This window comes from Bos grunniens, chromosome 22 (genome assembly GCF_055505025.1).
Source record: "Bos grunniens cultivar Pamir isolate PY7600 chromosome 22, Bosgru_T2T1.0, whole genome shotgun sequence".
NCBI lineage: Eukaryota > Metazoa > Chordata > Mammalia > Artiodactyla > Bovidae > Bos > Bos grunniens.
In genome coordinates, this window is record NC_141186.1 from 43,764,908 (window position 1) to 43,790,613 (window position 25,706).

A 25,706-nucleotide genomic window follows, 5' to 3' on the forward strand; every position below is an offset into this window, starting at 1 on the left:
GACTTTTATACAAGCTGTCCTCTGTCTATGATGTCCTTTATCCCTTTGCCTGCATAACCAAAGGGTATTTATCATCCAGGATCAGACTTTTTATTTCCTTCACTCAGTCCACTTCAGTTCAGTTCAGTTCAGTCACTCAGTCGTGTTCGACTCTTTGTGACCCCGTAAACCACAGCACACCAGGCCTTCCTGTCCATCACCAACTCCCGGAGTCCACCCAAACCCATGTCCATTGAGTCGGTGATGCCATCCAAGCATCTCATCCTCTGTCGTCCCCTTCTCCTCCTGCCCTCAATCTTTCCCAGCATCAGGGTCTTTTCAAATGAGTCAGCTCTTCGCATCAGGTGGCCAAAGTATTTTGAGTTACCGATCCCCAGAGCCTCCTATTTCTGCTTATAAAACTAAATACACTGCATTGTGAATATCTACTATTTACACAATCCTCTTTGGGGGCAGCAATAAATATTGCTTCTCACTTTTTAAATCTGGTAATTAGCAGAATTATCTGGTATAAAGACAGTATTTAATAAATGCTCAATGAATATTTCCAAAAAACGTATCTCATTCATACTGGGTTGGCCAAAAAGTTCATCCTGGTTTTCTGTAATATCGTATAGAAAAACCCAAATGAATTTTTTTGCCAACTCAATATTTTATAGTTTTCAATACTCAGGAGTAAAGGTATCATTACTTCAATACTCAGGTATCTCTTTCAATACTCAGTGAAGAAGATGAGCAGTGTTCATCTCCACTTGCAAAAAGCACCTAACTGCCTCCTTTTCTTGGCAGAAGACAGGGAGTGAATGAATTTATCCCAGCTTGTTGACTCCCCCAGAGATTTATTATAAACAGCCTACAACAGAGGAGCACAAAACAAGAAGACCCAGAAATACTGACAATTTACCAATGTATTTAAATTGACAATAAATGTGTTTTTTGTTTTTAAAGGTGCAGAGAGTTACCAAGGACTTCTTTTGCCCAAACACATTCTAATGAAGCCCAGCAACTGAAACAATGTACAAATTTGTACGGTGAACCAAGGGCTAATACTATCTGGGCAGTACAAGGGTGGTGCACTATTGAAAGCGGTTAAAGATCATGTCTGACAAAGCTGACAGTTTAGTCTAGCCAATCCTGTTTTTGGAAAGGTTCTTATGTCAACTAGATAAACGAATGTATAGAAATGTTAGTTATCTTTTCAATCTGAAAAAGGCAAGTACTTAAAGCAACCAGACAAGAATGTTTTGTTCCAATACTTATATTACTGAGTGTATATACCACAGCCTTGTTAATTAAATGAAACTATGAGCCATGCCGGGCAGGGCCACCCAAGATGGACGGGTCATGGTGGAGAGGTCTGATAAAACATGGTCCACTAGCGAAAGGAATGGTAAACCACTTCAGTATTCTTGTCTTGAGAACCCCCTGAACAATATGAAAAGGCAAAAGACAGGACACTGAAAGATGAACTCCCCAGGTCGGTAAGTGCCCAATATTCTACTGGAGATCAGTGGAGAAATAACTCAAGAAAGAATGAAGAGATGGAGCCAAAGCAAAAGCAACACCCAGGTGTGGATGTGACTGGTGATGGAAGAAAAGTCCAAGGCTGTAAAGAGCAATACTGCACAGGAACCTGGAATGTTAGGTTCATGAAACAAGGCAAATTGGAAGTGGTCAAACAGGAGATGGCAAGAGTGAATGTCGACATTCTAGGAATCGGCGAACTAAAATGGACTGGAATGGGTGAATTTAACTCAGATGACCATTATATCTACTACTGTGGGCAAGAAGCCCTTAGAAGAAATGGAGTAGCCATCATAGTCAACAAAAGAGTCCAAAATGCAGTACTTGGATGCAATCTCAAAAACGACAGAATGATCTCTGTTCGTTTCCTAGGCAAACCATTCAATATCACGGTAATCCAAGTCTATGCCCCGACCAGAAATGCTGAAGAAGCTGAAGTTGAATGGTTCTATGAATACCTACAAGACCTTCTAGAACTAACACCCAAAAAAGATGTCCTTTTCATTATAGGGGACTGGAACGCAAAAGTAGGAAGTCAAGAAACCCCTGGAGTAACAGCAAATTTGGCCTTGGTCTACAGAATGAAGCAGGGCAAAGGCTAATAGAGTTCTGCCAAGAGAACACACTGCTCATAGCAAACACCCTCTTGCAACAACACAAGAGAAGACTCTACACATGGACATCACCAGATGGCCGACACCGAAATCAGACTGATTATATTCTTTGCAGCCAAAGATGGAGAAACTCTATACAGTCAGCAAAAACAAGACCAGGAGCGGACTGTGGCTCAGATCATGAACTCCGTATTGCCAAATTCAGATTTATATTGAAGAAAATAGGGAAAACCACTAGAGCATTCAGGTATGACCTAAATCAAATCCTTTACGATTATACAGTGGAAGTGAGAAATAGATTTTAAGGGTATAGATCCGATAGACACAGTGCTTGATGAACTATGGACAGAGGTTCGTGACATTGTACAGGAGACAGGGATCAAGACCATCCCCAAGAAAAAGAAATGCAAAAAAGCAAAATGGCTGTCTGAGGAGGCCTTACAAATAGCTGTGAAAAGAAGAAAGTGAAAAGCAAGGAAAAAGGAAAGATATACCCATTTGAATGCAGAGTTCCAAAGAATTACAAGGAGAGATAAGAAAGCCTTCCTCAGTGATCAGTGCAAAGAAGTTGAGGATGGGAATGGGAAACAGAATGGGAAAGACTTAGAGATCTCTTCAAGAAAATTAGAGATACCAAGGGAACATTTCATGCAAAGAAGAGGTGGCAAGAATACACAGAACTATACAAAAAAGATCTTAATGACCCAGATAATCACAATGGTATGATTGATTACTCACCCAAAGCCAGACATCCTGGAATGCAAAGTCAAGCAAGCCTTAGGAAGCATCACCACTAACAAAACTAGCGGAGGTGATGGAATTCCAGTTGAGCTATTTCAAATCCTAAAAGATGATGCTGTGAAAGTGCTTCACTCAATATGCCAGCAGTTTTCATTCCAATCCCAAAGAAAGGCAATGCCAAAGAATGCTCAAACTGCTGCACAATTGCACTCATCTCACACACTAGCAAAGTAATGCTCAAAATTCTCCAGGCCAGGTTTCAACAGTATGTGAACTGTGAACTTCCAGATGTTCAAGCTGGTTTTAGAAAAGGCAGAGGAACCAGAGATCAAATTGCCAACATCTGCTGGATCATGGAAAAAGCAAGAGAGTTCCAGAAAAACATCTACTTTTGCTTTATTGACTATGCCAAAGTCTTTGACTCTGTAGATCACAACAAACTGTGGAAAATTCTTCAAGAGATGGGAATACCAGACCACTTGACCTGCCTCTTGAGAAATCTGTATGCAGGTCAAGAAGCAACAGTTACAACTGGTCATGGAACAACAGACTGGTTCCAAATCGGAAAAGGAGTATGTCAAGGGTGTATAGTGTCCCCTTGTTTATTTAACTTATATGCAGAGTACATCATGAGCACTGCCAGGCTGGATGAAGCACAAACTAGAATCAAGATTGCGGGAAGAAATATCCATAACCTCAGATATGCAGATGACACCATTATTATGGCAGAAAGTGAAGAAGAACTAAAGAGCCTCTTGATGAAAGTGAAAGAGCAGAGTAAAAAAGTTGGCTTAAAACTCAACATTCAGCTTTTCGGCCGGAACCGCCATCTTCCAGTGATTCGCCAAGATGACCAACACAAAGGGAGAGAGGCGGGGCACCCGCTACATGTTCTCCAGGCCTTTCAGAAAACATGGAGTTGTTCCTTTGGCCACATACATGCGAATCTACAGGAAGGGTGATATTGTAGATATCAAGGGAATGGGTACTGTTCAAAAAGGAATGCCCCACAAATGTTACCATGGCAAAACTGGAAGAGTCTACAATGTCACCCAGCATGCTGTTGGCATCATTGTAAACAAACAAGTTAAGGGCAAGATTCTTGCCAAGAGAATTAATGTGCGTATCGAGCATATTAAGCACTCTAAGAGCCGAGATAGCTTCTTGAAACGTGTGAAGGAAAATGATCAGAAAAAGAAGGAAGCCAAAGAGAAAGGGACTTGGGTTCAGCTGAAGCACCAGCCTGCTCCACCCAGAGAAGCACACTTTGTGAGGCCCAATGGAAAGGAACCCGAACTGTTGGAGCCCATTCCCTATGAATTCATGGCCTGATGGGTGTAAAAATAAAGACGTGGACTGTGCAAAAAAAAAAAAAAAAAAACTCAACATTCAGAAAACTAAGATCAAGATAGCATCTGGTCCCATCACTTCATGGCAAACAGATGGGGAAACAATGGAAACAGTGAGAGACTTTATTTTAGGGGGCTCCAAAATCACTGTGGATGGTGACTGCAGCCATGAAAATAAAAGACGCTTGCTCCTTGGAAGAAAATCTATGACCAACCTAGACAGCATACTAAAAAGCAGAGACATTACTTTGCCAACAAGATCCGTCTAGTCAAAGTTTTGTTTTTTTTAATTAGTCACGTATGGATGTGAGAGTTGGACAATAAAGAAAGCTGAGCACCGAAGAATTGATGCTTTTGAACTGTAGTGTTGGAGAAGACTCTTGAGAGTCCCTTGGACAGCAAGGAGATCGAACCAGTCCATCCTAAAGAAAATCAGTCCTGAATATTCATTGGAAGGACTGATGCTGAAGCTGAAACTCCAATACTTTGGCCACCTGATGCAAAGAACTGACTCGTCTGAAAAGACCCTGTTGCTGGGAATGATTGTAAGCAGGAGGAGAAGGGGATGACAGGATGAGATGGTTGGATGGGATCACCGACTCACTGATCATGAGTCTGAGTAAGCTCTGGGAGTTGGTGATGGACAGGGAAGCCTGGTGTACTGCAGTTCATGGGTCGCTGAGTCAGACACGACTGAGCGACTAAACTGAACTGATAGCATCATTTCCTAAAATAGAGTGCTAGCAGGTATACAAAAAAGGATTTGGGGGTCAGAAAAGTTTGGAAAATACTTGGTTAAGAGACACTGAAAGAGTTTTTATCTTTTTAAACCACAGTCTTTGTCAGAGCTTAGTAGATTTTGTGTCCATATGAAGAAACTACTTTGGAAAATGCTGCTGTAAAGCCTTCTATGAAGCACTTTAAAACAAACTGTCCTCTCAAAATTCATCCAGAAACATTATTACTGTCATATTGCCATGAATCAAAGACAAAATTAATGATAAGACACAATTTTAGAGTTTTTTGGGCAGGGTAATGTGGCTGCAGGAAGACTGCCATGCTAAATGTACACATGTATTGTAAGCTAAAGGCAAACTTTCAGAAATGCTAAAACCTGCAAAGCAGATGTGGTGAGGAAAACAAGGTGCATGCAAGAGAAAAATCCACAATTGCCTGCTGTGATTACAATATTTTATTACAAATTAGAACTAAGACTATACAACCTACCATTACATGAGTTCTTTCTCTTTTATACAGATTATTTTGCTTTTGAGTTATTATATTTACTTCATGATATACAATCAGCTCTTTCTATTACCTCTTCACACATACACTACTTAAAGGACCAACGTTGACTTTGATAAGTTTAAAGACTCTTTATAATACTTGATTGGGAGACTGAAACTCCTGGGGTATACTGGAGTCTGGTTCTATCTCCTTTTCTGCATTGAGTAGGAAGGTCAATACTATACTCCACTGGAGTGGTTTGAAGGATCACTTGAAATGATCAGCAGTAATAGGAAGTAAAAGCTCAAAAAACATTAAAAAACAAACAAACAAATGAGCAGTGTTAACATTTCCAGGTTTGGAAATTATTCATCTAATTGCCATGTGACTGCAACCTAAGATGAAAGTTACCAAATGCTCATTCTGGTACTTTTTGCTACATAAAGCTTCTGATTCCCAGACTTTTTTTTTTAAAGGTTAAAAAAGAGATAGAGCTAGACAAGTACTCATCAGATTAAAAAATATATTTTTTTTAATTTTAAAAACTGAAGTATAGTTGAGTTACAATGTTGTCTTAATTTCTGGTGTATAGCAAAGTGATTTAGCTATACAATTATATACATATTCTTTTTCATATTCTTTTTCATATTCTTTTCCATTATAGTTTATTATAGGGTATCAAATATAGTATTGCAATATAATATGACCTTGTTGTCTATTTCATACACAATAATTTGTATCTGCTAATCCCAAACTCCTAATTTATCCCTGCAACATCCCTTTTCCCTTTTGGTAACCAAAGTTTTTCTGTGAGTCTGTTTCTGTTTCATAAATTCATTTGTGTCATATTTTATTTTTTTAATATAAATTTATTTAATTGGAGGCTTTATTACTTTACAATATTGTAGTGGTGTGTCATAGTTTAGATTCCACATACAAGTGATACCATGTGATATTTGTCTTTCTCTAACTTCGCCTCATATGATAATCTCTAGTCCATCCATGTTACTGAAAATGGCAGGATTTAATTCCTTTTCATGACTGAGTAGTATTCCACTGTGTATATATACCACATCTTTATTCATCTGCAAACGGTCATTTAAGACAGCTTCCAAGCCTTGGCTATTGTAAATAGTGTTGCTATGAACACTGGTATGCATATATATTTTCAAATTATAACTTTTATCCAGATATAAATTGGAGTGGGATTGCTACATCCATATGACAACTGATTTTTTTAAGGAACTGTCATACTGTTTTCCATACTAGCTGCACAGATTTATATTCCTGTCAACAGTGTAGCAAAGTTCCCTTTTCTCCATACCCTCTCTAGCATTTGTTATTTATAAACTTTATAATGATGACCATTCTGACCACTGTAAGAGTTGTTTGCTTTTTTATAATTGATTTGTATGAACTGTTTGTATATCTTGGAAATTAAGCCCTTGTCGGTAGAATCACTTGTAAATATTTTCTCCCAGTAATAGGCTGCCCTTCCTTTTGTTTATGGTTTTCTTTGCTGTGCAAAAACTTGTAAGTTTGATAAGATTTCACCTGTTTATTTTGCTTTTATTTTTGCTTTTGCTATTGCCTTGGGAGACTGACCTAAAAAAACACTGGTACAATTTATGTCAGAGAATGTTTTGTCCATTTTCTTTTCTAGGAGTTTTATGGTGACATCTTGTATTTAAGCCTTCGTCATTTGGAGTTTATTTTTATGTATGGTGGAGGATGTGTTCTAACTTCATTGATTTACATGTGGCTGTCCAGCTTTCCAACAACCTTTGCAGAAGAGACTGTCTTAAACTTTTTTTTGGAATTGATATTCTATCACCCTCTCTTCATCTATCAGCTTGAGTTCAGTGATTAAAAAAAAAAAAAAGAAGAAAATTCTCTTTTACTATTTATTTATCTCAGGTATAATTCCTATAGTAAAGATAGCACAAATGCTTTCTTCTTTCTCTTTATCTACCTGTTTTCAGAATGAGAAATAAGTTCCAGAGGTGATCAAATCTTTTTCTTTTTTAATATTGTAAGTTTATGGATTTAAATATATTGGATCTATTTCAATTTACTGCTTTATTTATTGTTTGATGCTCAAATTGACTAATCTTTGATCAGTCAGAATTCCATGTTAATTCTTGAGTTTTTCTAACACAACCTTAGCAATCTTAGATAGTTCCACTGTTTTCTGATGTGACAAAAATCTTATAAATCCAATTTATACATTTCCTGCCTGTACTGCTGATCCTGTTCTTGATGCCAACTGCCTTGTTGTTCACACTGTTCGCTGAACCCAGGGTTCAGCCTCTTAGCTCTAGAAGAGGCTGGAAGAAGGCACGAGGAGCCATAGGAACTGCAGACACATTTCTTCTCTCCCGGCTGGCATCGTGGCCTTAACACAGCCTTTCTCCTGGCTGATACAGTAGCCATAGCAGCAGCCATAACATAATCATAATGTAGCCATAATGTAGCCATAACGTAACCTCATATAACATAACTGTGATATCACTCCAATGAAGCCCCAGTGCAGGGGGAGCCAGCGTTTTCATGGTGAAGCTAACACAGGCATACCACACAAAGTAGCCCGTGACCAAGTGGGTACCTCACGATGCACATGTGCACTGCTATAAGTGATCTCAGCTGTTACACAGCCATGCAGTCATTGTTTACAGAACATGGGGTGAGAGGGAGTGAGAGTGTGGGGTGAGACAGCCTGACTGGCACCATCGTGTTAATTTCCCACACTGCCCTGGACTGAGAGTCAGCTATCTCTCCCAGGAATCCTGTTCAACCTATTTATTTGCTGGGAGGAATCCTTCTTATAGGCATGTGGATTAATTTGCTACTTTATTTCTATAGCATACTTGGGAGTGATATTGCTTGTTTATTTTTTGACTTGGTTTGTTCTTTGGCTTTATCTGTTCACTCAATACTCAATGAAAACCTGCTGGCTACAAATGAGTACACTGGGAATGATGGGAAAAACCAAGAGGACTATGACCAACTTCCTTGCCCTTGAGCAGATTTCAATTTATAATAGTTTGTAGAGAAAACTAGAAGTATCTAACAACAAAGGGGAAAAAATTCATAAATGCTACAAGGCACTGATGGAATCTGAAATGGACAAGAGCAGAAGGATTTATGAAGAGGGTAAAGAAAAAATAGAATTTCAAAAGCTGGAAACAAAAGGAAAGGCAGAATGGCATGAGCAAAGAAAAAACAAGAAGGATGTGAGAATTGAACAACTAAGGCGGGCACCTGGAGAAGAAATATATTTCAAGAATCTTTAGGGTCCAGTCCCATGCTAAGCACACTATATATGCTAACTATTTATGATAAACCAGATAAACCAGATAAATAGTTATTTTTATGTTCCATTTTACAGCTGAAGCAACTTAAATCAAAGAAGCTAAGGTAACCTGCTTGAGACCTCATCTATGGCAAATGGCAGCGCTAGGATTCAAACAAATTTTTTCTTCCTCTTACCTCTAAGTAACACTGTTTAACATATATTAAGGGAAGTAATGGAAAAAATCAAAAGGTTGAATTGAGTCCACATTTTTGAGGGCCTCAAGTGTACAGTTAAGCATTTCAGATTTTCTTCTACAGCATGACACAGCCACTTAAGACTTCTAAAAGCAGGATAATGACACCAATAAAGCTGTAACAGAAGAATATTCTGGAGGCAGTGGGTTGGGAGAATATGGTGGCCAGAAGTGGACAGCTACTGTAACACTCTAGGTTGGCATCTAGAAAAACAAGTAGAAGCAGGGAAAGGAGTCAAATGTCTAGATGACAAGTGCTGAAGGTAAAGAAGAGATGGGATTCAGAATAGATACCAATATTCTGTTTACAAAATGAATGAGCAAAAAGTGAAACTGGGAAGTTATTATAATGCTCTGGTTTGAAGGCAGAAATTAAGCTTTGTACGGAGCAATTATAAGGTGAAAGAAGGACATTTAAGAGGAAACAACCAAGCAAGAAGCTGGAAATACATGGACAGAACCAGTACATATAGCTTCACAGCAGACATACATGAGTAGGGAGTCTCAGGACTTGAGGATAAAGGAAAGCAGATAAAATAGTTGCCAGAAACTTAATGGAGCAGAGTTCTTAAACCTAGCTGCCCAAAAGAACAACCCAAAGCTTTTTAGAATAGGTATGTTGAGGCCCCACACCTAACAAGTCTCCTTCTTAGGGCTGAAGGGTGGGATCCACATGTCTATAGCTTTACCAAGCTCTGCAGGTAATTCTGGTGCATACACTGGGTTGAGAAAACATTTTTTAAATGAACAAAAGAAGACTGCCATGACATCAGAAAGATTCTCTCAGTCAATCTGGCACATTCTTTGTTGACTCACCTTTGTGTTTTCCCTAGAAGCTGTAAAGTGGAAGTGTGTAAAGCTTACGGTGAAAGTTTCCAAGAGCTAGAAACAAGCAAGACAGCACAGCCCCAAATCAAGGAGTAGTCTAGAAGCTGGTGAGTATGCCTCTGAAATGCCACTGGTGGGTTGCAAAGGACAGATGGATAAAGAAGCCTGAGTAGAAGCTACTGAGAAAGAGAAGCAAACTAGATGGCCAAAAAAAAAAAAAAAAAAGGATGGTACAAATAATTGGCAAGGGTTTCAGTGATAATTAAAGCACCTGATTCTGAGTTAAGCACTTCATGTTCACTCTTTCAGTGTTCATTCACAGTGACTGCTGTGCCACAATGTGAACACTGAGTATCATACCACAAGCCTTCAGATGGTTAACAGTATCACGAATCCCACTTTATAAGATGAGGAAATTAAAGCTTAGACAGGTTAAGAAGTAACTGAGTCATAACAGAATAAAAAGGGCAGCGAGTAACAAGAAGGTTGCCAATACCCCATTGTCATATAAGCCTCCAGATTAGGAGGAAGGCTAATAAAATCTCACCTGAGATAAGGTGGTAGAGGGAACTCTTGTAAAATGGCAGATAAAGATTTATGACACATTTTAAAAATTTACTCAACCAATATGTGCCAGTTTAAGCAGGCAAGATTCTGCAATAAAGACAGCCATACTGCTTGTTCTTGTACAGCTTACAGGTCAGTGAAGGAAGCAAACATTTGGAGGGGATGAGCACACTGTGCAACAGGGACATGGAAGGGCACCTTGTCCAGCCTACAGAGGTTTATGGGGGAAGGAAAAAGTCACGTGCAAGGTTTGAAGGCCAGAAAAGACAAGATACACTGTGGGGAGTAAAAGTAATTCAGCGCAACTGCAGCAGAAAACAAAGGAAGATACCACTGACTTTACTCATAACAGACCCTTTGCTCACAGGGCCTTAACACAGGAACAGAAGTGGGTCAAATGGCACCTGGACTGAAGGGCTAACTGGAGTTAGTAATATATGTGAATTTTATAGGACTAAACGGTCCCAAGATCTGCAACAGAGGGTTACTATAATGTACGACCGAGAACTCATGCCATCTGGGCAGTGTGTGGCCTTATGAACAGAGAAGTGGCCAGCAGGCAAGTTGTTAAGGCTCCCATTCCAGGAGGATCTGATAGGTTAGCTTTTTCTCTTTCTCCCTTCTCTCCCTCTCTCCCTGCCCGCCCCTTCAATCTATTACAAAGTCATCCTATTTGTTGGCAATAACATCTTATATCTATAGGGCAGAGTATTACCAAAGTGCTGACCAATGGATCTTCTCCCTGAAGCCACACTACGCAGAAAGTGAAACATCAAAATTAGCTTATTTTGGAGAGACTGGAATAGAAGAGACACTAACATGAACTAATACATTCAGTCACACCATACTCATAGCATTTTTAACAAAAATACTGATTTATGTACACACACAAATATAAAAACATATATATATATGGCACATACCTTTTAAAAATTTCCTTTTACACATATATTGTTTTATACAAATGCACAATATGTCACGTTCTGTAGGGGTCTACTGCAGTTTTGCCAGCCTTGCCCTTTTTAACTGGTTCTTGGCTCCTTTACTCCCTCTCTCCAATCATACTCCAGAAAGATTCACACTAATGATTAGTATATATATGCATTCTTCTATGTTTTCCTCCCACGTTCATATAAGCATAAAAAACACATATGTATACAGGCACATGTATAGGGACTGATGAGACTTTTTAAAAATAACGAAATTATGAAAAGTAATCCTTTCCTCACTTAATAATACATCTCACAGAAATCCCTGCAATTCATACAATCCTAATGTATTCATTTTAATACCTGCATGAAGGGCAATTTAAAAATTATCCTTCCACTGTTTTTTATCCTATGCAGACTGATGAAAAAAATCCTTTTCATAGATCCACACACATTACTTTTTATCATTTCAATTTTCCAATTTTATATCCTTATTATAAATGTGTTCAAAAGCATTAGAGCGCGAACATTAGAGTCTCGTAGAGAAATGGAAATAAAAACAAAAATAAACAAATGGTGCCTAATTAAATTAAATTTACAAGCTTTTGCACAGCAAAGGAAACCATAAACAAAATGAAAAGACTGGGAGAAAATATTTGCTACATCCTGCATCTTGCTACAGACAAGGAGTTAGTTTCCAAAATATGTAAGCAGCTCATATAATTCAATGATAAAAAAACAAACTACCCAATCAAAAAATGGGCCAAAGACCTAAATAGACATTTCTCCAAAGAAGACATACAGGTGGCCAGTAGGCACATGAAGAGATTCTCAACACTGCTGGTTATTAAAGGAGTGCAAATCAAAGTAACAATGAGATATCAACTTCCATGGGTCAGAATGGACATCATTAAAAGTCCACAAATAATAATTGCTAAAGAGGGTGTGAGAAAAGGAAACCCTCCTACATTGTTGGTGGGAATGTAAACTGGTGCAGCCACTAGGCTAAACAACATGGAGATTTCTTTAAAAACTAAAAATGGAGTTATCATATGATCCTGCAATCCCACTCCTGAGCATACATCTGGAGAAAACCGTAAGATGTGGTATATATACATAATGAAAGACTGCTGCTGCTGCTGCGTCACTTCAGTCATGTCCAACTCTATGCGACCCCAGAGACGGCAGCCCACCAGGCTCCCCTGTTCCTGGGATTCTCCAGGCAAGAACACTGGAGTGGGTTGCCATTTCCTTCACCAATGCACGAAAGTGAAAAGTGAAAGGGAAGTCGCTCAGTCGTGTCTGACTCTTAGCGACCCCATGGACTGCAGCCTACCAGGCTCCTCTGTCCATGGGATTTTCCAGGCAAGAGTATTGGAGTGGGGTGCCAGTGCCTTCTCCGAAATGAAAGACTACTCAGTCATAAAAAAGAATGAAATAATGTCACTTGCAGCAACATCAATGGACCCACAGATTATCATACTAAGTGAAGTAAGTCAGATAAGAGAAAGACAAATATCATATACCACTTATATATGGAATCTTAAAAAATAATGTAAATGAACTCATTTACAAAGCAAAAACAGACTCATAGACATAGAAAACAAACTTATGGTTACCAAATGGGATAGCAAGGGGAAGTTAGGGAATGAATTAGGAGCTTGGGATTAATATATACACAGTACTATATAGAAAATAAACAACAAGGACCTATTGCATAGCACAGAGAACTATATTTAATATCTTTTAATAACCTATAATGGAAAAGAATCTGAAAAACAATGCACATACATACACACACACAGAAAACTGAATCATTTTGCTATATACCTGAAACAACACAAGATGGTAAATTAATTATACTTCAATTTTAAAAGATCTTAAAGAATTTAATTGATATAATAAAAGAAAGCACAATAGAGCACTGTTGTACATGAATTCATGCTTCATGTAAAGGGTATTATACCACATATATTCTTTTGCAATTTTTTTGAAATAATGTTTAAGGTTTATCTTTATTGATATACACAAACAGTTCATGTATTTTTATAGATGTGTAGCATTTTTGCTATTTTTCTTCTGTTTTAATTATAATTTTTTTTTCATCCTATTTATTTACAGTTTTTACTAGGAACAACTCCTGAACTTGATCAACTGCCTTTTCAACATCCACTGGTTCTACAGTACCTATTTCTCAGCTTTATTTTGTGCATGATGTTGACATATTTCCCCAAAATTGAATTATTTTTGCATTCTTAGAGTAAATCCTACTTTTGTTTATTCTAGCTTCACTTCTGAATTTACTACTACCCTAACCAGAATTTTTTTATCTATTGTTCCAAACGAAATTACAGTTTTTTTTCTTTGTACTTTATCTGTATCAGAATTTGGCATTAATGAAAGGCTGCTGGCTTCTTTAAAAGATTTTCAGAGTTTCTCACCTTTACCTATATTGGATTATTTACACAACACTGGATTTATCTTTTTTTTAATAAGGCAAAATTCAACTCTGAATGCACGTTTCTAGTCAATTTTTAATAACTTTTTTAGTCTCTTAAAAAAATTAACTTGAAGGTTCTCTACATCTTGGGGTAATTTTGCCAGGAAAACATTAATTTACTCTATTTTTTTTTTTGCCACAGTTTGGCATGTAACAGTCTCTAAGAATTCTTTTGGTATATCCCATATCTGTTTATATCTCCTTTCTCATTCCTTGTATTTTTTATATACAAGGAGTCAAGGCTTATGAACTACCTATTTTATTGTTTTGTTTTAAAGGACCAGCATTTGGGTTTGTTTACCCCTTCTACGGAGAAGGCGATGGAAAATCCCATGGTCAGAGGAGCCTGGTGGGCTGCAGTCCCTGGGGTCGCGAAGAGTCGGACACGAGCGACTTCCCTTTCACTTTTCACTTTCATGCATCAGAGAAGGAAATGGCAACCCACTCCAGTGTTCTTGCCTGGAGAATCCCAGGGACGGGGGAGCCTGGTGGGCTGCCGTCTATGGGGTTACACAGAGTCGGACACGACTGATGTGACTTAGCCACTTAGCCACCCCTTCTAAATTTTTTTTGTTCATTTCATTAATTTCTGCTTTTCATTTTTCTACTTCCAAACTTCTTTTTTTTTGTTCTTTTTCTAATTTCTTCTAAGTGCCAAGTTCCTTCATTGTCTTTCTTTTTTAATAATGGAAAATTTTAGATTGTAAGTTTTTATCTGAGTAAAGGATTTAACATATTTTTGTAGGAAAGTCTCCTTTCCTTTCCACATAGTTTGAAGTTCCTTTTTTGATTTCTTTGATCCACCAGATATCCGATAGTGTTGCACAATTTCAACAGGATTTTCCAACTGGTATAATGTTTAGCACAGAGCAACATCTTTCTTTTTTTTTTAATTTTAAAGCATATGTTTAAATAGTAATACACAACTCATGACATAGCTGAATCCCAAGAGGCCATGCATAATGTAAGTCAACTTTTTCAAGCCAATTAAGTGCCAAAAGAAATAACATTTTAAATGATGAAGAAATCTGTCTTAATTTCCTTAAAGTTGAATAAAAGATATGTAAATTTTCAAAGAAGCCTGTAAGAATTGATGTTGCTGAAATAATACTGTACTAACACTTAGTCTCAGTTTTCCTCTTAGCTTTCTACAGTATTTTCTAAAGTGTCCTACCCAGCAAGATGGGGAAGAAAAGTGGAAATGAGTCTGGAGTTATCTACATTCAATCAATTACCCCCTTAGATACCTGCACATATGTTAGCACGTTAAAAGCTCTGAGATGTCTTGCCTACCTTTGGTTAACTAAGCATTTCCTAAATGTATTTGATTACCTCATTCTTGTGCCAATTAACACCTCTTGATTCTCTTTGAGAAATGCAAGACAAGAAAATAGATATTCCTTGGAGAGAAAGACAATGTAATTAAATTCTGCCTTCTCTGGGTTATTCACAGCTGGGGTTCAGTAAATGTTTGCTGAATGACTCGGTAGCAGAGGAGATGTGATACAGCAACAGGAGATATCAAAGTGTCCACTGCAGCTGTTCTCAGTATGGTTATACAGAAGTAGAGTTCTCTTAGTAAGAAGTACTCAATATTTTGCATCAAAATACAAATTTTCTTTTCTATTTTACAAATGTAAATGAAAATTCCTAAGACGCTGGCCCTGCACACATCCATGTATCAAAACCTAACACCCTGAGAAGGCCAACAAAACCCAACAAAAATAATACTGCAGTTGCAGTACGTAAATGTATACGCATACATACATACAGGGCTTCCCTGGTGGCTCAGACGGTAAAGAATCCGCCTGCAATGCGGAGGCCTGGGTTTGAGCCCTAGGTTGGGAAGATCCCCTGGAGAAGGGAATGACAATCCACTCCAGTATTCTTGCCTGGAGAATCCCCATGGACAGATGAGCCTGGTGGGCTACAGTCCATGGGGTCGCAAAGAGTTGGGCATGACAGAGCAACCAAGACACATATATTCACACACCATCATCACCATCTACCTGGATTCCCTCGTCTACTGTGCAAAATGTTAGAGGCTAACAACTTAGGGTATTCAGATCAGAGGATGCTCAGAGAAGCAAAAGGAAAAACTTGCCAATCATTCCACTGTGCATACTAAACTATGACAAGTGGGACTGCATACTTTTGGTTCCTATTTTTTTAGTTTTATGATTCAGTCATTATCATTTCAGTCATAAACTATACAGTGAACTAGGTAAGGCCAAAAAGCCTCAGAATTGTAAAAATAATCTAAATTTATTTAGCCACAGAACTTCTAATTTCAGAAACTGAGACATGAAATTTTACACTTGTAGTAGCTGCCTACAGAATTCTGATTTTGTTTGGGGCAACAATGAACGCACAACCAAAGGGATAAATCATAATTGATCTATGCTAGTCATGGATTTCCTGCTCTCCTTGGTCAGGTAACTTCCTTGCCAGGCTTCTCTGTAACTAGAGCTAAAGCTATATACATGACCCACCCACGTAGCCAGTGAGCAAAAGGAATCTGCTGGAAGGAGTCTATGAAAGATTGTTCTTTCAAACATAAAAAGAAAGTCACACTAGAAGGTACTTTGTCCCCATCTCATCTTTTTTGCCTAGAACACTGGTGTGGGGAAAATCATGCCTGGGGCTGAAGCCATCACCCTTAAACCATGAGGTGACAATTAAAAGCTTAAGAAACTAACACATAAAGGATAACAGACTGGGAGGACAGTAAGATCCTGGATTCTTTGATAACACTACAGAGCCAACTGAACGAAGTCTGAACCAACCTATTTCCAGGCTTATTGTTAATAAGTTAATAATAGATATCTTTATGGTTTGGGGCTTCCCTGGTGTCTCAGAAGGTAAGGAATCTGCCCAGAATGTGGGAGACCCAGGTTCAATCCCTGGGTCGGAAAGATCCCCTGGAGAAGGGAATGGCTACTGGCTCCAGTATTCTTGCCTGGATAACTCCATGGACAGAGGAGCCTGGCAGGGTACAGTCCACAGGGTCACAGAGTCGGACATGACTGAGTGACTAACGTTTTCACACTCATCCTTATGGTTTAAGCTCTTGTTGGTTGAATATAGTGTCACTTCAGCCAACTGCTTCTTAACTGACACAGCAGTGTCCTATGTTTTGGTACTGTAATAGAGATTATAAACTATTTAATATTTCAGAATTTAAGATTTTAGAAAAGCAATAGGAAAAGTGAGACATTCAACATTTCACTGCATGAAATGTCACAGTTAAATTGCTTTTACAAGCATGAAATGTTTTGTTAACATTAAACAATAGAATAAAAAATTTAACAAGACAAATAATAGAAAAAATCGATCCATACCCGTACCTTTCCGTGTGTTCTCCGTCACATCTACCCCAAACTGGATAATGTCACCGGAAAGAATTTCACATGGTGGACTTTCTTCAGAGCCTCGACTCAATCTCTGGCTATTTATAAAGGTACCATTACTACTTTTAGTGTCTTGAAGATAAAACTGCAAAAATAAAATTTAAAAAAAGAGCCAAAGATTAATAGTAATAATTTCAAACCTACTTTAAAAAAAAGTACTTCCAACTTTGCAAACTACTACAGGTGAATTTCCCTCCCCTATCAATTCAAATTGCTTATTTCAGCTATTTATTCCATTATATATAAAACCAGAACTTTAAAAGTGGGAGATTTAAAATCCACTGGGACAAAATGGTATATCACTTCAGAAAACAGTTTATAAGGTCCTCAAAATGTTAGAATGTAAAGCTAGCATATGACCCTTCAATTCCACTCTGAGGTATATACTGAAGAGAACTGAAAACACATGTCCTCACAAAAACTTGTACACAAATGTTCACTGCAGTATTATTCATTAGAGCCAAAAAAATGGAACCCAAATGTCCATCAACTGATGAATAGGAAAATAAAATGTAGTACATCCATATGAATTAATTATTTGGCAATAAAAAGTAATGAAGTTCTGATTTATGTTATAACATGAATGAACTTTTAAACATTAAGCTAAGTAAAAGAAATCAGTCACAAAAGACATATGTAATTCAATTTATATGAAATATCCAGAATAAGCAAATCCACAGAGAGAAAAAGCACATTAGTGGTTGCAAGGGGTTGAGGTGTCAGGGCAGAGGAGGGGAGGGGTGGGGTGGGGTGAATAACTGCTAATGGGTGTAACGTTTCATTTTGGGGTGATTAAAAGGTTCTAAAGTTAGATAGTGGTGATGGTTGTACAACTCTCTGAATTGTTCATTTTAAAAGACTGAATTTATGGCATATAAATTATATCTCAATAAAACATCTTTTTAAAGATTATTATACAAAACTCTAATTTTATCTTCCTATCTCACTTGACTTTGTAACTCTGCTGCTATAATTTCTGGGTTAAATCAAAGGAAGTGTTATTTACTCCACAGGCAAGGACAATTGGTAGTAGGTAACATCTGTATGAACAGCTATTAGTGAACTAACATACTTGGTATCAGGACCGACATGTCTTCAGTAAATTCTTTGTGATAAACAGATTGAAGACACGAGAAACTAAAATACTGGAATCAACTGTGAAGGTGTCACTTTCTAGCTCCACTAAACTTGTCTTTCATCACTTGGGTGATCCCCCGTCTCTACAAAGGGAAGGGACAGCAGGAGGCACAGGAAGCCTACCTATTTATCACCTATCTATCCCCAAAGAAATTATCAACAATTGGGATCACACACAACAGACTTACTAGGAAGAGAACAACCAATAAAAAAAGATGTACCTTTCTTTTTGCATTTTTCTACACTCTCCAGCCCTGCTTATTCTAGCAACACATTTTCACTGAATTCCTTCCTAAAGAAGAAAGGAAAGAAGAAAACTAATATTTATTAAAATACATGTTGTACCACCAGGCCCTCATTTAACCTTAACGTTAAAGCTATGATATAGATATTATTTCCATTTATATATGAGAAAAGTAGGGCACAGGCAAGTATCTTTCCAAAGGTCACAGAGCTATGGAAGACAGAAGCAAGGATTTATATAACAGAATCAAAAGGGACATTTTTTTCCCCCATTACTTCATACTGACCTTCATGTTTCATTTATCCTTCACTCCTCCCATAAAACCCTCTTCCAAAATGAAACACAACAAAAGAATAAGCGATTTGCAGAAAATATGAAAATGACATTTCTTTTCATTAATTCCTAGGCGACAATTTAAAGGCCACCAGGCTGGCTATAAATGACTTATTCTGTTTATAATTCAAGAGAGACCAACTGTTACTTTGGCTAGCAGTTTATATATTTAATTACAGGCCATTAGGAAAGAAAATTGTGTTGATATTTTACAAGTCCATTTGAAATTTAAAGGCTTAACATTTCACACCAGAGAGATAAGCATAGGCAACATGCTCAAGAAGGGACAATGATCCTCAAGATTTTTTCCACACTGGAACATACTCTTAAACATTGTATAAACCAGCTTGTTTTTTTGTTTTTTTAATAGATATATTCTTGGGCAATGTGGCAATATCTGAATTCTGGTTTGGTCATTTTCAGTTGTATGTGCCTTGGCAAGCCATATAAGGGGATTATAGATTTACAGTGGTTTTCAAACTTCAAATTCTGATCCATTATTGTGTTACTAATGGACACGATGGCTGGATAGCATCACTGACTCAGTGGACATGAATTTGAGCCAACTCTGGAAGATAGTGAAGGACAGGGAAGCCTGGTGTGCTGCAGTCCATGGGGTTGCAAAGAGTCGGACACAACTTAGGGATTGAACAACAATAATGTGTTACTAAGTCAATTTATTGGGCTGTGACTAGTGGTTTAAACAAAAAAAATTAAGAGAACAGAAGTAAGAATATATGAAATGAGGTTCAGTACTGTTTAGCAAGCTTTGCTTGAAAAACAAAAAAATGTGTGTGTTTTTCTGTACACATTCGCACACATATATCTCAACACTTCATATTTGTAGCTCTTAACTCTAAAACCATAAATTTTCAAATTAAAAGAATTTAATCAATATTAACCCAGGTTCTTTACATTCTAACATGTCTATTATTATATCCAAAGCATACCCATAGTACCTTTGACATCCAGTTAGCTTGAAAACACCATTTACATTAGTTGCTCACTGTTCCTCTGCTCTCAATCTGCTAACAGCTTCCAAACGTCTTGTAATAAAGTTCAAAGTTCTTATCATTACAGCCAATAAAACCCCATACGACCTGGCTTGTGGTTCCCTCTCCGATCTCATTAACTCCCACTATTTTCCCCACTAACCTCCATTCATGCCCCAGAGCCTCTGCACTTGGGCATAGCTAGACAGCAATAGTTTACTTCCCTGCAGAAATATTTATATTGATTTACCCTTCTCCCCTTGGTGGTGTGAAAAATTGATATTAAAAATGTTTCTGCACCTTCAATGAAACAATCTGCCACTATTCAGTTTACACTGTACAAAAGCTATTCATTCTATTTATTATCAGGTTAGGTAGGTATAGGACTTCCCTTGTGGCTCAGTTGGTAAAGAATCCGCCTGCAATGTGGGAGACCTGGGTTCGATCCCTGGGTTGGGAAGATCCCCTGGGGAAGGGAAAGGCTACCCACTCCAGTATTCTGGCCTGGAGAATTCCATGGACTGTATAGTCCACAGGGTTGCAGAGTTGGACATGACTGAGCGACTTTCACACTTTCACTAGGTAGGTGTAAAAAAGTCAAGAGACTGGGAAGTGACTATGTTTGCAAGGGACTGGGAAGTGACGATGCTAACAGTCCCTGGATGTACTTCCCCTGGTAGGTATGTCAATTGGTCCTTTATCACTTTCCAACCAGAAATTACTTTCTCCTCTATGCTGATACCTTTTTCCATCAGGCTTTTTTTTTTTCCCCTCCCATTTTATTTTACTACGCTGGGAAAAAAAAATCCTATTGAAGCTTTAACCATCTTTATTTCCTAGTAGCCTAAGGAATGCCCAATCCGTCTCTAGTGTTTGCATTAGCCACTGGGCATTCACTTTGATGTTCAGCAGGTGTCTCAGGAGCTCTGAATTTATAAAACCCTCCGTAGCTTGTGGCCAAAGTCCATCTCCCACTATTTTCAAACAGGCTTTATCCTCAGTTAACCCCATGCCTTCCCCTGAATTAAAGTTAAGCTCCCCCACATCAGGCATTGATGGCGATCCTTAAACTGAAAGGCTGTCTTCGCCCTATCAGTCACTCTTTCCTGTTTCTCATTTATTATGATTACTTTCAAAGACACAAGCACAGCACTTCACAGGTTGCATAATTTGCTCTTTGGTCTTCAGAAAGTTTCTGCTGTTCATTCCGTAAGCAAACATGTTCTGTACCATTTGCAACTTCACCTCAATGTGTAAATGCTTTCATTTCCACTATAATGATAAACTGCTTCTTTCTAGCCTTCTCTAAGTTGACAGGTTTTCCAGTATCCAACTACCAAAAGATTTTTTAAGGTTTCAGAACGAAGCACAAACACAGGAGACAGGTCATCAGCGAGAGGCCAGAAATTCCAAGTCCATACAGGGAAATTTTAAAATATGAATGCAGAGTGGATCCTGGACTCTTGGTGGCAGATACTACACTACAGATTTTTTTAATGTACTTGAATCACCACCTAAAATCAAAAAGAGTGACTAAGACAGCAAAACCAAAATGCCATGGAGAACATATACAACAACAAGTGGAAATTATCCATATGAAACTCAAAATAAAAGTGGGAAAAAGCATCAACAGTTACGAGACCTGCATGAAATCAGCATCTGTGCATGAGGATGCATACAGAAGCAATGGATATTTGAAGGACTTGAGTACCTCAGAATAGTCACTGTCTACTCACTGGATAATATGATAGCCAATTTGAAAAGAGAATCTGAAAATGGGAAAAGTTTAGCCCAGTCCGCTAACAAGTGAGTGTGAGGTAATTTCTGAAAAAGGATGGAGCAGTCCGAGTCATATAAATTCTTAAAACCAACCTACCAACCAAAGTTGTATTCCAGGATAGGGCTTTCCCTCAAAAGCTGTAGGGTTTGGAACCAAAACTGAGCGGGGTAGAGACAACAGAGACAGGAAAGGAAGATCCAGGTAAAAGTAGAAAAGGGGAAAGGAAGCTATTATATTTTTGAACAGTTTACAAAAGCAACAGAAGAGGGAGCTCTGTGACATTAGAAAAGTTATCCTGAATCATGACTCCCTTCTCTAAGTTCAGGAAAACAAATTTTACATAAAAATGAGTAACAGAAAAATATCAGTGTCTCATCTCATAGCTATTTTAAGAAAAAACAATAAAAAGCAAACAACACTCCCTACACATAATGAGAGACATACCTTGGGAACAGATCAAAATTACACTATTTCAGAACAAGCTAAAAGACATTAAGAAAGTAACTCAAGGCATGGAAAAGAAATATAAATTATAATTACAAAACTGTAGGAAAGAACTAAAAAAAGAAACAGGAAAAAAGGGGAATCATTTCAGGAATGAGTACAAAATTAGGACATGAGTAACTAAGTAATACCTGACCTGCCTCTTGAGAAATCTGTATGCAGGTCAGGAAGCAACAGTTAGAACTGAACATGGAACAACAGACTGGTTCCAAATAGGAAAAGGAGTACCTCAAGGCTGTATATTGTCACCCTGCTTACTTAACTTCTATGCAGAGTACATCATGAGAAATCTCTGGATGAAGCACAAGCTGGAATCAAGATTGCTGGGAGAAATATACCATAACCTCAGATATGCAGATGACACCACCCTTATGGCAGAAAGTGAAGAGGAACTAAAAAGCCTCTTGATGAGTCAAAGAGGAGAGTGAAAAAGTTGGCTTAAAACTCAACATTCAGAAAACAAAGATCATGGCATCTGGTCCCATCACTTCACGGCAAATAGCAGGAGAAACAGTGGAAACAGTGTCAGACTTTATATTTTTGGGCTCCAAAATCACTGCAGATGGTGACTGCAGCCATGAAATTAAAAGACACTTATTTCTTGGAAGAAAAGTTATGACCAACCTAGACAGCATATTAAAAAGCAGAGACATTACTTTGCCAACAAAGGTCCGTCTAGTCAAGGCTATGGTTTTTCCAGTAGTCACGTATGGATGTGAGAGTTGGACTGTAAAGAAAGCTGAGCGCTGAAGAATTGACGCTTTTGAAGTGTGGTGTTGGAGAAGACTCTTGAGAGTCCCTTGGACTGCAAGGAGATCCAACCAGTCCATCCTAAAGCAGATCAGTCCTGAGTGTTCATTGAAAGGACTGATGTTGAAGCTGAAACTCCAATACTTTGGCCACCTAATGAGAAGAGCTGACTCATCTGAAAAGACCCTGATGCTAGGAAAGATTGAAGGCAGGAGGAGAACTGGATGACAGACGATGAGATGGTTGGATGGCATCACTTAGTCGATGGACATGAGTTTGAGTAAACTCTGGGAGTTGGTGACGGACAGGGAGGCCTGGCATGTTGCAGTCCATGGGGTCGCAGAGTCAGACACGACTGAGCAACTGAACTAAACTAAACTAAGTAAAGCAAATAATGCCTTAAGAGAAGAAAGAAAAAAAGGAGAAAAATTGAATCAAAAAGGAAATAACAAAGTAAAATCAGCAAAATAGCAAAGTAGGTGGCTCCAAGCTCTCATCTCCACACAAACTTTGAAATACATGCTGAAAGAGTCAGAACCAACTACGTCAGAACTCTGGAAAACAAAAGTTGTACAGTGACTACGTGAACACTGAATCAAGAAAAAGGCAACTTAAAAATGGTAGGAAATGGCTGTAGCATTCCTTACCCTTGCCCCAATCCCTCCCTCTATAAAGCAGAAGCCTTTAAGATATCAGCCTGTATTTCCACTATGGGACACAGCTACCTGGTTTCAGAGAGAGCAGAGCAGACCTAAACTGCAAATTATTGTGTCTATCTACTCTAACGTGTCTGGATGCTTCTTGAAGGACTAACTCAGAACTCACCCATGCTGGAAAAGCAGTGACTTGGCTTGCTGAAAAAGTGGGATTTATTCAAAGTGGTTCAACATAAGTCAATCAATATAATATACCACAGAGATAGAAAAAAGGAAAAAAAAAAAGAAACCACAAATCACCTCAATTGATGTAGAAAAGGCATATTTGACAAAATCCAGCACCCTTTCATATTTAAAATATCCACGCACACACACAGAAAGTTGAGACTGAAAGGAACTTCCTCAACATGATAGAGGACATTTATGGAAAACTCACAGTTAACATAATACTCAGTGGTGAAAGACTGAAAGCTTTCTTCCTAAGATCCGGAACATGGCAAGGAAGCCTGCTTTTTACCACAGCTACACAATACTGTACTGAAGTTCTAGCCAGACACAAGAAGAAAGAAGTAAAAGGAATCCAAATTGGAAAGGGAGAAGTAAACCGTGTCTATTCGCAGATGACAAGATCCTATATATGGAAAATCCCACAGAACCCACAAGAAAGCTACAGAGCTAATAAACAATTTCAGCAAAGTTGCAGTTTACAAGACAAACACACAAAAATCAAATGTGTGTATACATCAGCAATGAACAATCCAAAAAGGAAATTAAGAAATTCAATTTATAATAGCATCTAAATAAAATACCTAGGAATAAATTTAATCAAAGACATAAAAAACTTGTACAATGAAAATTATAAAATACTGCTGAAAGAAATTAAAGACAAATACAGGCACAGCTTGTTTTACTGCATTTAGCTTTACTGTGCTTCACAGGTATTTCATTTCTTACAATCTGAAAGTCTGTGGCAACCCTGGGTCAACAAAAGTTGGAAACTTTTGTTTTGGACTTCTTAGCAGCAGTCTGCTGCTAAGAAGTCACTTCAGTCGTGTCCGACTCTGTGCGACCCCACAGACGGCAGCCCACCAGGCTCCCCCGCCCCTGGGATTCTCCAGGCAAGAACACTGGAGTGGGTTGCCATTTCCTTCTCCAAACTAGTCTATTAGCATCATTTCCCCCATAAAATTGTTTTTTAATTAAGGTACATACATTATTTTTTTTAGATGTAATGCTACTGCACACTTAATATAGCATGTAACTTTTACATGCACTGGGAAACCAAAAAATTTGTGTGACTCACTTTATTGTGATACTTGCTTCATTGCAATGGTGTGCAACTGAACCCACAACATCTCTGAGATATGCCTATAAACAGAAGGACATCCTGTGTTCATGGGCTGTAAGACTAAATATCGTTAAGGTGTCAATAGGACCCAGAGTGGTCTACAGATCCAATGCAATCCCAATTAGAATTTCACCTGCCTTTTTATGGAGAAGTGGAAAAGCCAAACTTCAAATGCTAATGGAATTCCAAAGGACCCCAAAACAACCTTGAAAAAGAAGAACAGGGTCTATCCAACAGGAAAAGAACCTTTTCCTCAACAAATGGTGCAGGGACAGCTGCATAACTACTTGCAAAAGTTGGACCCCTACTTTCCGCTGTATACAAAAATTAGCTCAAAATGAATCAAAGACCTAAATATAAGAGCTAAAATGATAAAGTTCTTCTCAGTCATTAATTTTTAATACTGTTTTTAAATTTTTATTTATTTATTAGATTGTGCTGGGTCTTGGTTGCTTTGTGTGGGCTTTCTCTAATTGCAGCAAGTACGGGTTATTCTTCGTTGTGGTGCTTGGGCTTCTCACTGCGGTGGCTTCAGAGAACAGGCTCTATGCCCATGGGCTTCAGCAGTTGTGGCATACAGGCTCAGTACTTGCTGCTCATGGGCTCAGGAGTTGTGACACACAAACTCAGCTGCTTCTTGGCACGTGGGATCTTCCTGGACCAGGGATCGAATTCGTATCCCCTGCATTGGCAGGCAGATTCTTCTCCACTGTGTCACCAGGGAA

At 38.3% G+C, this 25,706-nt stretch overlaps 1 protein-coding gene and 1 pseudogene across 50 annotated transcripts in view; one reads left to right on the forward strand and one right to left on the reverse strand.

Annotated features, from left to right (window-relative positions):
• Nucleotides 1–25,706, reverse strand: part of SLMAP (sarcolemma associated protein) — a 152,225-nt gene that overhangs the window by 68,882 nt on the left and 57,637 nt on the right. For 25 of the 50 annotated variants that reach the window (XM_086367329.1, XM_086367330.1, XM_086367314.1 and 22 more), the window contains exon 3: nt 17,175–17,322. In XM_086367329.1, the coding sequence (XP_086223455.1) occupies nt 17,175–17,322 (148 nt within the window). Of the gene's footprint in view, nt 1–17,168; nt 17,323–18,595; nt 18,667–25,706 lie in introns of all 50 variants that reach the window. The other 25 variants (XR_015151487.1, XR_015151486.1, XR_015151485.1 and 22 more) reach the window with 3 other exon arrangements.
• On the forward strand, nt 3,689–4,226 carry LOC147348346 (large ribosomal subunit protein eL21 pseudogene; annotated as a pseudogene).